Source organism: Mercenaria mercenaria, chromosome 8, assembly GCF_021730395.1.
Source record: "Mercenaria mercenaria strain notata chromosome 8, MADL_Memer_1, whole genome shotgun sequence".
NCBI classification, from domain to species: Eukaryota; Metazoa; Mollusca; class Bivalvia; order Venerida; family Veneridae; genus Mercenaria; species Mercenaria mercenaria.
The window spans coordinates 46,944,542-46,957,841 of NC_069368.1; the positions used below are offsets into that span (position 1 = coordinate 46,944,542).

Sequence of the window (13,300 nt, forward strand, 5' to 3'; positions counted from 1 at the left end):
TTGCCTTTCAAGGTATAATCAACTGAAGCCACTTATCGCTGTATCTTGCATGCAAATGGCTCTTTCACAATAAACATTTGTACATGGTGTTTAAATAAAATAAAATTGTGCCATACTTAAATTGACCTTAAAGAAGTCTTGAATAAAGGCATTAAAATGGCTTTAATATGCATGTAATATCTAAAGTGTCTTCATACAACAGTTTCTCTGAATTTCCTGTACCTAAGTTTGTTTCAGTTTTATGTTTTTCAAGTTTGTTTCAGCTTGCAGTATAAATTATAATTATGCTGTGTATTTGTTTAGGGCTGTCCTACAGAGTTTATGCATCTATACTGTATCTGAGTCTGTTGAAAAAAAGTTTTCTGTATCTGCATTTCTATATGGGGTTGTTCTGCAGCAGTTTATAAGTACCGAGTTTTTTCTTCCATCTGTGCTGTATTGTTGTATATGTTTTTCTTTTATATCTTTAATACTTTGCTGTACCCAAGTGTTTTGTACCTTAGTTTGCTGCACACGATTATGTTTATCTTAGTTTGTTGTACTGGAGTCAAATCTATCTTAGTTTGCTGTATCTGAGTGTGATATATCTTAGTTTGCTGTATCTCAGTTTATTGTATCTTAGTTTGCTGCATGTCAGTTTGTTGTATCTTAGTTTGCTTTACCCGAGCGTTTTGTACCTTAGTTTGCTGCATCTGATTATGTTGTATTTTACTTTCTTGTAACAAAGTCAAATGTATCTTAGGAGTTTGTGGTCTGCTGTTTTTAAAATGTTGTTTCTAAATTTGCTGCATGCAAGTTCATTCGCTTTTTTTAATTTGCTCTACTCAAGTTTGTTGTTTCTAAGTTTGTTTACATAAATGTATTATACCTGTCTTTCTTCAATTTTGTAACTGGCTTTGTTCTTTTTTGGCTTGTTGTACCTGCATTTGGATTTACTGTTTCTTGGATTATTGTAATGGAGTGTGTTGGTTTTAGATTGCTGTACATGTACCTGTGCTTGTTCCTTGGTTTGTTGTACCTTGGTTTGTAGTTTCTTATTTTGCTGTACCAGAGTTTGATATATCTGAGTTTACAGTTCCTTGCTTTGTTGTACCTGGGTTTGTAGTTTCTTATTTTGCTGTACCAGAGTTTGATATATCTGAGTTTACAGTTCTTGCTTGTTGTACTGGTTTGTAGTTTCTTATTTTGCTGTACAGAGTTTGATATATCTGAGTTACAGTTCCTTGCTTTGTTGTACCTGGGTTTGTAGTTTCTTGTCTTGTTGCACCCGAGTTTGATATATCTGAGTTTACAGTTCCTTGCTTTGTTGTACCTGGGTTTGTAGTTTCTTATTTTGCTGTACCAGAGTTTGATATATCTGAGTTTACAGTTCCTTGCTTTGTTGTACCTGGGTTTGTAGTTTCTTGTCTTGTTGCACCCGAGTTTGATATATCTGAGTTTACAGTTCCTTGCTTTGTTGTACCTGGGTTTGTAGTTTCTTGTCTTGTTGCACCCGAGTTTGATATATCTGAGTTTACAGTTCCTTGGTTTGTTGTACCTTGGTTTGTAGTTTCTTGTCTTGTTGCACCCGAGTTTGATATATCTGAGTTTACAGTTCCTTGGTTTGTTGTACCTTGGTTTGTAGTTTCTTGTCTTGTTGCACCCGAGTTTGATATATCTGAGTTTACAGTTCCTTGGTTTGTTGTACCTTGGTGTGTAGTTTCTTGTCTTATTGCACCCGAGTTTGATATATCTAAGTTTACAGTTCCTTGGTTTGTAGTACCTGAATCTCTTGGTATTGGATTGTATTGCATGTACCTGAATGTGTTGGTTTTGGATTATTGTAGCTGTATTTATTGTTTCCTGACTGGTTGTGCCTAGGTTTGCTATATCTTTGTTTGCCATATTTATCTTTGAGTTTGTTGTTTCTGTGTTTGGACTTTTACTGTTTCTGTATGAGTTGGATGTAACTAGAAAGTCTCCAGTTTTTCTGTATCTGATCCCTTGGGTGACAAATTTATGAGCCAGTACTCTTTGTGAAATGCATCACTGGGAGAATTTCAAAAGATTCAGTAGCTTGCTAAACAGGTTTAAATTTACCTTTATATAATATTAACTATTTGTGTATTGAAATATTACCTAATTTCTAGACAATAACCTGAGGGCAACATTATGTACTTAATGTCTAAAATTTGTAAATTTGTAAATTTCATAAACTTAATTTCAATTAGACTGACAATTTTTTGATGAGAAAATGCCTAAGGTTAAAAGTACAGTTTACCATGTTTCCTTAAATTGTCTCACTGAAGATGGATACTTTAATAATGTCAAACAATATAAAAGAGATTTTTAAATATACTAACCCTTACCATGCTAAATTTCTATAATGAACCTGTCCATCTTTCAATTTGGACGGTACCATTAACTATTTAAAAGGGGTGCTTACCAAAAAGATACTGACTGAATGGAAAACAGTGCAGATCTTGATCAGACTTCATGGATGTGCAGGCTGATCATGATCTACACTAGTCGCAAAGGTAGAATCAATCCTGTTCAGCATGATAAGGGTTAACCTTTAGCCTGCTAAATTTCTAAAATGGACTGGTCCATCATTCAATTTGGGTCATACCATTTATTATTCAAAGGGGTGTTTACTGAAAATTTACTGACTGAATAGCGAACAGTGCAGACCATGATCAGCCTGCATGGATGTGCAGGCTGATCTTGGTCTGCACTGGTCGCAAAGGCAGAATCAATTGCTGCCAGCAGGCTAAAGGTTAAATGAATATGAATATTCAATTTCTCTCAGAACAAAAGTTGAGCTACCAGATATATGAACATCTACAGTTACGGACTGGCTGGATAAAACAACACTTTACTTACAGATACTTATAAAGCTGTCTTCAGACTTATGTAGATACAGTTGTGTGTATCAGGCTCCCAGGATCTAAAACCATTTTATTTATAATTTTCCAAAGGATTCTTATTCTGTAATTCAAATATTCCTGTCTAAAGTTCTAAGAAAACTTATCAAACATATATGTGTCTCATCAACAGATATTCTCACTTTATATTCCGCACAACAAAAAAAAATATATACAACTACAGTCTATTATTCCAGCAAATCGTTAGTAATATCTTAGTATAATGTTCACATTCAACAACACAATCATCCATTAATTTTAAATAATTCCATACACAAATCACACCATGATAAACATCAACATTATTGTTTCCTGGTGACAGAGGAAGTGAAAATAAATTATTCTTCTATAAAACAATCACATCACTACACAAAATAAGCTGTATATCTTTTTTTTTCTATTATTCTAATGTTCAATTCAAAATTAATGTAACTTTGCTTAATTGCATAAAACACATCCCATCATCTATCAAATTGCATTCTTTTGTAAACCAACGATTTTATTTGACATTTTCTTTTTTCCTCCAAAAATGGAAAATCTGACTTCATAAAATATAACTTGCACATAAAAGAGATAATTCCAGACATATTTAACATTAATGTAACATTTTAAATCCCAGCCTAATCTAGATGTTGAATGGCCGCTGATTAAAACATTGTCCCTTATCAATCACCTGTCAAGCCATGTTGAACGACCAAGTAATGGATTTGACTAAACTTTTACTAATCACCTTCAAGCATTAATTTATAGTGTAGCTTATATTAAAGGGAAACTCAGAAAATTATATTTATCATGGAAAAAAACAACAACAAATAAACACTATTCATATGGGTTTTTGATTCATAATGTTGAAATAATGAATAATTAACAGGTAACTAATTTAGACAGTGTGACATATTACATAAATCTCTTAAAATGTAAAACAGTTTCTTGTCTGTTATTTCAAATTTTTTACCATAAATTTTCACATAAAAGAAGGTTTTTACATTCCTCTTTGGGGTGGGGGAGGGATTCATCATTTATGGGGGACTAATTTTCGTAGCTTTCATGGTCCAGTCAATCTATGAAATTCAAGGTCAACAAAAAAAGTGAAATCCCACATTCATTTTCATGTTCAAAAGTTAAAATAAACAAATTTATATCAAAATGATATGGCTATTTTGAACAAAACCATGAAATCAAATCATTTCCAGTACATATTATACCTTTCCCACGATTTACCTTTGTCGAAAAATCTGAACAAGAAACCCTTATGGCACTAATGCTGTTTATACGAAGAGGCAAACTAAGTTTCCTATTTTTAACTTGAGGACTCCTGTGGCAGCCCAAAACTTGGCCCCTTTGGTCAACCTTGAACAAACTTGGTAGGGTTTTATTTAATTTCCTTTACATACATTTTCCTTACATAAATCCAATTTAAAGGCAGCCTCAAATTTTTTTGAAAAGTAAATCCATTTTTGTTCTACTGTCCTTAAGTTTTGTACATAATGCATAATGATGATAATAATGATAATAATAATAAAATATAAAAACTTAATTTAAAATTACAACTCACATGAGAAAAAAATGCAAATTTAAATGCCCAAGTCACACTAGTAAGATTTTTTAAAATATATTATCTTTGTAATAAATCCTACATTTATGTAATTTATACCAAACTTCAGACATAAAATACCTCTTGCTGTCACAAATGGTGTCGTGCATCCTTGTTAAAATGAAGACAGCAAAGTTGGCAGAGTCATAAGCCCAATTATACGATGTGTCATTTCTCTTCAAGTCACTTAGTGTTGTACTGATATAGTAATTTTTAATTCATAAACCATGACAAGTTAAAGGGAGGTAAATAGAAATACTAATTCCAAGAAAACTGTTAGCTCCCTTAGTAAACATAATGAGAAAGTAACAACAAAAGATAAGATGTCTTAATTTACATATCTGCTGTATGCAGCAGTTTTCAACAAAACATCATGTGCCTTAAAATGTAGTTAATCATAATAATATAATTTTTTAAAAAATGTGTCAAATCAAAATGTGTTAAATGTGATTTAATTAGCATCCAGTTGTAGTTTAAAACTACTGGTATCTATTCTAATTGGCTTAAGTTTGATAATAATAATTAAAACATGAAGCTTTTCGTATCATTCTTATGTCAGTTCCCTGGTGAAACCTAGATTTATGGCAGGCTCTTAATAATATGTAGCTTGATTGATTTTGGCACTACAGCTGATGACAAACGATGACACTGGGCAATCACAAAAGCTCACCTTAAGCAGTCTGTGAGCAGATGAGCTTAAAAAGAGGGCCATGATGACCCTAGATCACTCATCTGAGTTTCTGAGCTTAAATAGGCTAGACAGAGTGCATCTTTGGAAGCAGATCATAATATGAGCCATGCCATGGGAAAACCAACATAGTGGCTTTGCGACCAGCATGGATCCAGACCAGCCTGCGCATCCGCGCAGTCTGGTCAGGATCCATGCTGTTCGCTAACAGTTTCTCTAATTGCAATAGGCTTTGAAAGCCAACAGCATGGATCCTGACCACACTGCGCCGATGCGCAGGCTGGTCTGGATCCATGCTGGTCGCAAAGCCACTATGTTGGTTTTCTCATGGCATGGCTCATATGCTCTAGGCGATGAAGGTTGAAGAGCCAGTAAAAGTTGATTACATGAATAACTGCGACAGATGGCATACAGTTCGAACACTATATGCTTCTTTAAATTGGGCGATCCAAGTGCCCCCATTTGAACAAAATTGGAAGAGGACCTTCAATGATGCTAAAGACTAAATTTGATGACGATTCTCAAGCGGTACCTTCAAGAAGTCATTTAAGGGTTGTCTATTTTTAGCTCTAGCTGCATCTTAAGGAGGCCAAGCAACCTAATTTGAACAAATTTGGGAGAGGACCATATAATGATGCTACAGGCTAAGTTTGATGAAGTTCCATCAAGCAGTTCATGAGAAGAAGTCATTCAAAGTTTTTTTCTATTTTTAGCTCTGGTTGCTTCTAAAAGGGGTCAAGCTAAAACATCTGAATAAGTTTGATACAGGACCATACCAGGTGCTAATGACCAAGTTTGGTGCAATTCTGATCAGTAGTTTCAGTGATGTCAATTGTGGAAGGATGAAAGGGTTTGAGTGATCACAATAGTTCACCCCAAACACTTCGTGCTTAGGTGGGCTTAATTTGAGCATTTGACATAAAGGTTTAGATTAGCCTTACACATAGGAAAACTGATATTCTCTTACCTTCCTAGGAAATAACAAGACACTTTTCCCAATGCATTAAGCTGGAATTCATTCTCAGATGCTTTTCTCAATGCATTAATCTGGAATTCATTCCCAGACGCTTTTCAAATTGCATTCAGATAGAATTCATTCTCAGATATTTTCTTTAATGCATTCAACTGGAATTCATTCTTGGATACTTTCCTCAATGCATCCAACTGGAATTCATTCTTGGATACTTTCCTCAATGCACCCAACTGGAATTCATTCTTGGATACTTTCCTCAATGCATCCAACTGGAATTCATTCTTGGATACTTTCCTCATGCACCCAACTGGAATTCATTCTCGGATACTTTCCTCAATGCACCCAACTGGAATTCATTCTTGGATACTTTCCTCAATGCACCCAACTGGAATTCATTCTTGGATACTTTCCTCAATGCACCCAACTGGAATTCATTCTTGGATATTTTCCTCAATGCATCCAACTGGAATTCATTCTTGGATACTTTCCTCAATGCATTCAACTGGAATTCATTCTTGGATACTTTACTTGATGCATTCAACTGGAATTTTAAGTCTCAGTTGCTTTTAACTAAGCATTCAGCTGAAATTCATTTTTAGATACCTCAATACATATGAGTGTCATACTGCTGTAGCCCTCACTTGTACTAGCTCCTTCTCTTGTAAAAAGAAGTGATGAATTTTGTAAATGTTTTATTTTGCGAGAGTGGGTAGGGATGTCTTGGTCTGCCATTTCTGAAATGGAACGAGAAGAAATTTCGCTTCCACTAAAAGTTGGCAGGACAAAAATGGTCTATCTACCTTTACCAAATTCATGTAAGAATTATGGGACCAGATGCTGTGATCTCGTTCAATTGCACGAAATAACTGTGTGAAGTTTCAACCAAGTATCTGCATTAGTTTTGGAGATAGTCATTTGCCATTTCCAGGCAAAACTTAATCTCCCAGATTCCAAGTCTAAAATGGGACATAACTTTGCCAAAATACAATGCATAGCTATGGGATAGGCACCTTTCACCATGCTTTATCCACCTCAATAACTTGTAAAAAGTTTCACTTAGATATCTACATTGACTCTGGAGACAGCAATCTTTGTCTAGAATTTCTAAGTCCAAGAAGTGGGATCATTTTGTTACAATTCATGTAAGAGTTATGGGACTTGGTGCCATAACCTTGTGTAATTACTTGAAGGATGATTGTGAAATACACTGTATTTGCAATTGTTAAAAATACAGTTTTGTACTATTTGAAAAACATGAACCAAAATTTCAATGTTAAAAAGGGGTCATAATTTTGAAAATCCTGCAGGTGGAATTATGTGTATATTTTCTCACTAAAGTACACTGACTCTATGAGCAAGGACAGCAAGTGTCAGTTGAATACCTTAATCAATGAAGATATTGGACATTATAAAAACTCTTAAGATAAGATTGGGCATAATTCTAGAAATATTGCAAGTAGAGTTACCCATCTTGTCAAATTAATGTATACATTGTCACTATGAGCAAATACAGCACATTTCCATTGATTATCTTAATGAAAAAAATATTGGACTTAATAATAAACTTTAACTAACGGGGATGCTGAGGCGGTGCAGTCACCCACCTTATTCTTTGAATAGGTAAGCAAAAAAATATAACATTATCAAATTACTGAGTTATAGAACAAATGTCATTCTGCTGGAATTAACAAGAAGGCATGTATGTAGTTTCATGCAGTTGTGATTGGAAGTTACTCTGACAATCACACATAAAATTTTGTTGAAAAATGGCAGAGTACAAATAGGGGCATACTTTCTTCCAAAACTTAAATAATTCTCGACAGCAGGATAAACATACAGTTTGGACAGTGATTCCATACTCATTTTGTTGTTGCATAATAAAATCAGAGCAGGGATTAGAAGGTTATCACCCTGACAAGAAAGAGTCCTGACCTATGACAGTCTGATGAACAGAGTACTTTAGGGCTTCTGCAATTACTACAAGGTTTGGAAAAATGGCACAGCCTAAGTAATGACAGAGGACAGAGCTTAAGCAATGACACAGCTTAAGTAACGACAGAGCTTAGGTATTGACAGAGCCTAATTAATGACAGAGCCTAATTAATGACAGAGCCCAAGTAATGACAGAGCTTAGGTAATGACAGAGCTTAAGTAATGACAGAGCTTAGGTAATGACAGAGCCTAAGTAATGACAGAGCTTAAGTAATGACAGAGCTTAAGTAATGAAAGAGCCTAAGTAATGACAGAGCCTAAGTAATGACAGAGCTTATTTAATGACAGAGCTTAAGTAATGACAGAGCCTAAGTAATGACAGAGCCAAAGTAATGACAGAGCTTAAGTAATGACAGAGCTTAAGTAATGACAGAGCCTAAGTAATGACAGAGCCTAAGTAATGACAGAGTTAAAGAGAATTTATATGAACATAGATACCAGGTCACATACATCACTACCCCCTGGGGCTATACTTTACGGCAGAATTGGTGCAAAATTTACGTATGTTTAACATTGCACAGACATAATTATAGTCATATGGCGACTTTCAAGCTTTGATGGTGGAGGAAGACCCCGGCAGAACCATCAACCTTCAGTAAGCCAGCTGGATGGTTTTCTCACAAGAAGAATTCATGCCCTGATTGAAGCTTTAACCCACATCGGTAAGGGGCAAGTGATTTGAAGTCAGGGACCTTAACCACACGCTAACGGAGGACCAACATTTACGTATGACATCTTTACTTTACATATGACATTTTTGTTTTTCTGTTACTAAGTCTTACAAATCAACAGTGACATATAAGCTGTATATTCAACTTAATTTTTAGGTAACAGACTTTTGTCTTTTATAGAAGCAACTGTTACATAAAGAATCGGATGAAAGTTAAAACATGCCTACTCCTAAGATATTGCTTTCCCTGTTTTCCTGCTTACTGGCATATACTCAAACAAACTGCCTTCTCACAGTCATCCTGCAATTAAATGAATACCACAGCTAACAAGCAAATTCGATGAATTGGTATCCCCTGCCGAAAGGGTTTGTGGTGAGGAATGGCAAAAAAATATATCCGGCAAAAAGTTAAGGATGTTAATAAGAAGCAAATAATTTCTTTAGTCAAAATCAATTTAACAGAAAACAAATGTTTAATTAAAGAGTACATAATAAATGTATACTTTGATCCTGACTAAAGAATTTATTTTGAATTGGATGTGCTCACTGTAATAAGCTTAGCTTTTAAAATTAAATGCAGTTAATTGAAATGTGAGCTTGAAGTTTAACTGGAATGAAATATTGTCTTTGAGTGGTTTGGCACCAGGTGTTGCTGTATTCCCAACCATTTCCTAGATATGGCTCCGGACGGATGGATGACGCCAAAACTATATCCCTCCGACTTTTGTCAGTGGATAATAAGTAAACATTCTTACAAAATACATAGCAGAGTTATGGTTCTTGGCCTACATAGTAAAAGGGGTCCAACACATGTGGGTCACCTTAATATGGCATAATAAATAGTTCAAAGCCACTGGGGGCAAAAACATGGGTTACTAACTAGATATATAACTGTGACAGTTATATATCTAGTGATCCATGTTTTTGCCCCCAGTGGCTTGGGACTATTTATTATGCCATATTAAGGTGACCCACACATGTCTGACCCCTTTGTACATAGTCACCTAATGATGATAAAACAAGTGTGCAAAGTTTCAAAGCTGTAGCTCTAACACCTTTTGAGGAAAGGCGAACATAATCAAAAATTTTAACTGACGCCCACAATCAAGTGACAACAATACCTCGCAGATTTTTTTCAAAAATCAGAAGAGCGAATAAATCATTACATATAACAAATAACATTAGTGGTACATATAGGCATAAGAAAGATGACTACTGCTATAGAATAATCTCAAAAGTTTAAGATATCTCTCTCAAGCGGAAGTTTTCCTGCTACAATATGCAGAGTTGTTACTTGGAACCTAATCTCTTAAGATCAACAACCTCTTTATCAATTTGGTGCATGATTTAAAGATGTTATACCGTATTTCTGAAATTTAATTTTCTGTCATTTACTACTATTATACAGTTAATGTACACAAATCACAAGACTTCCCCTTTAAGGATAACATGGTGTAATAGCCATATTTCATATCTTGTAACTGGATGGTAATATTTAAATGAAATTTGGTCACTTTAAAGACATTCAAAATTAAAATCTTTTCACCGAGAGATTTTTCAAATTTTATCATTTTTGGGGGAGATAATCGGTATTGAAGTTAACATTGATGCCTATGGGAAATATATAATTTCTTTGATTATGAGAATCTGAACTTGAGTTTCAAGAAATAGTTGCGGTAGAAAGCTGCATTTCATGATTCTGATACAAATATCAAAAAGAAATCTAAAATTCGCCGTAAGGAAAAGGAGAAAATCATTTTTTTCTAGTTTTCAGGGGAGATAACTCATGAAAAACCAAAATTATCAGGGGAGGCAATCTAAAGGATTTTTTTTGAGAAATTCTGTCACTATATAACTTGTCAATATGCACCTTATTTCTATCGTTTGACATTTTTAAAGCTTAAATTATCAAGTTTTATGTAGCTTTTGGTGAAATTGAGGCCTATTACACCATGTTATCCTTAAATGGAATAAATCTAAGATATCTCAAAGCTGAAAGGTGTATTTGTGAAGCAATGTAGAAAACAAACATTAGGTCTATACAGTTCAAATTAATATCAATACTTAAGACACCAGTATTGTTTTTCTTTGTAAAATAAAAAAAAAACAAACTATTATTTACTATAAATATTATCAACGAAAAAAAATCTTCACAACAACGTGCACACTTTTTTCTGTTTACTTATACTCACCGTCTCGAAATGTCATGAAAACTGTGTTATCATACTCAGTAGGGCACAACTAGATGAATCTAAAATATTTTAACCCTTAGCCTGCTGCAGGCGAATTTAACAGCCTTTGCAAACAGCTTGGAACCAGATCAGACGCCGATTAAATCGGCGTCTGATCAGGTTCCAAGCTGTTTGCTACTCTGACAATATTTATTCCATTTTTGGAGCAAATTGAATGAACTTTACAATTTTAGCAGACATTTCCAGCAGACGACAATTTATCTAGCATGCTAAAGGTTAAACAGTCATGGTAGAAGATCAGCCAAGGAACTGTAAAAAAAATATTTGTACAAAATTAATTTCCAAATGGGGCACAAGAAGATGTTGTACCATTTTGTATGTTATTTTGTGCTGAAGCTATTCAACCTTTAGCCTGCTGGAGGCAAGTAATTCTGCCTTTGCGACCAGTGCAAACCAAGATCGTCGCTATTCAGTCAGTTAATTTTCTGTGAACACCCTTTTGAATAATAAGTGGTACTGCCCAAATTAAATGATGGACCAGTCCATTTTTGAAATTTAGCAGGGTAAGAGTTGAAATTTTTCAGAAGGTATGCTTTTATGAAATGTATTCAAAATTACATGTGAACCATCACTCTCATTCTGCAGGCATGCATGTTTTTATTGTAAAGTTTTGCAGCTCCTGTTTATTGCAGATTTTTCTGTTTAATAGCAGGTTTTCAATGTTGCAGATGTAAATTTGAAGTCTCTGTCTTCCAAATAAATATTTTGAAAGAAGAAGTTTTTGGAAGTCACATTAAGTTTTTTGAACATCCTAATTTATATAACGGCATCAATTCAGTTGGTGCATTTTCTGTAAATCACATTTTCCTTAAATATAAAATGAAATGAAACTATAAAATGCGCAGAATTGTAATGTCTGATTATAATATAATATACAAAACTTCTGGTGGACAATATGGCCATATGAAAAGGTATCATATATTATGGGATACCCTGTACATTAACCCTTACCCTGCTAAATTTCTATAATGAACTTGTCCATCTTTCAATTTGGACAGTACAATTAACTGTTAAAAGGGATACTTACCAAAAAGACACTGACTGAATGGCAAACAGTGCAGACCATGATCAGACTGCATGGATGTGCAGGCTGATCTTGGTCTACACTAGTCGCAAAGGCAGAATCACTTGCCAAAAGCAGGCTAAGGGTTAAAGGAACAGTGATCACACACTGTCTCATCCAAGTTCTTTTTCAAATTGGAATGCTCTGAACAACATTGGCAGGGGGTGAAGTAATTTTGGAATCAGTCTGCGATTTCAGACAAAACAAGTGACCAAGCCCCCCTAGTGGTATTTTCTGACAGGAACAACTTTAAAGTTTTTTAAAAGAAACAAAATGATCTGAAGAAATTAGGTAGATGATCACTTATATTAAGGAACATTGCTGTAAATTTACTTAGTTACCCTCAAACAGGATATTCCAGTGAGAGATCATTACAGTCCAGAAACTGGTGGTTCTCATAACGCCGCAATATATAGAGGTCCTCCTCACTGCCTCCCCCTACCTCCTCTTGCCCGAGAGGGTCCTCATGGTGGTGCAGGAGGTCAACCATCAGTTTCCTGAAACGACACAACACGTACAAAGAGTTGTTGGTAACGATGAAAAAATCTGCGTTTTAACACTCTGGTTTCATCTTAAGTCCCTTTAAATGGTCTTTGACATGTTCAGAAGAACTCGCATACTTTCAAGAAGTGGTGCCAAGGGAGATAACACCACCCAAGTAGTCCCTAATTCTTTTAAAATCATTTTTATATTTACCCTTTAACTTTTACATGAAGTATAGTAGTATGACCTACTTACATGTATAATAATGATATACATATAGGAATCTTCATGATACACTTTTGCATTTAAAGCTTGTCAATAATCGATAAGTAGAAAATATGTTAAATATGAAAGATCAAATATACAAGAATACAGATAAATCGCATGTGAAAACAGGCTTAAACCATTTTCAATATGAGTGTACAAATAGTAACAAAGAAAAACAAAAGTTGCCAAAAAACTTTAACCAAGAAAGCTCACGTTGACGCCAACAACAAAACCAATGCCGATGTTGGGCCAAGTAGAATAGCACCCCTATTCTCTGAATAGTGCAGCTAAAAATTTGACTTTCAAAAGTATGCAAGGGACCATAATTCTGATAAAACACATGTGAGAGGTCAGGGTCTTGGCCTACTTACTAAACTGGTACTAATAAACAAGTGTGCAAAGTTTTAGACCAATG

At 34.7% G+C, this 13,300-nt stretch overlaps 2 protein-coding genes across 3 annotated transcripts in view; both read right to left on the reverse strand.

Annotated features, from left to right (window-relative positions):
* Positions 1-12,622, reverse strand: part of LOC123566418 (RGS domain-containing serine/threonine-protein kinase A-like) — a 48,435-nt gene extending 35,813 nt beyond the window's left edge. The window contains exons 1-3 of one of the 2 annotated variants that reach the window (XM_045360470.2): positions 12,477-12,622; positions 9,049-9,121; positions 6,153-6,892 (exon numbers count right to left, since the gene is read on the reverse strand). The gene's annotated coding sequence lies outside the window, so the exon portion shown is untranslated. Of the gene's footprint in view, positions 1-2,862; positions 3,627-6,152; positions 6,893-9,048; positions 9,122-12,476 lie in introns of those variants that run through there. The other variant, XM_045360471.2, reaches the window with a different exon arrangement.
* Positions 1,329-6,457, reverse strand: LOC128558880 (uncharacterized PPE family protein PPE62-like). Its single transcript, XM_053549134.1, has 3 exons — positions 6,332-6,457; positions 2,261-2,295; positions 1,329-1,797 (listed from the first exon to the last, which is right to left on the reverse strand). The coding sequence occupies exons 1-3, from the start codon at positions 6,455-6,457 to the stop codon at positions 1,329-1,331; spliced, it is 630 nt and encodes a 209-aa protein (XP_053405109.1).
* Positions 12,623-13,300: the final 678 nt, after the last annotated feature.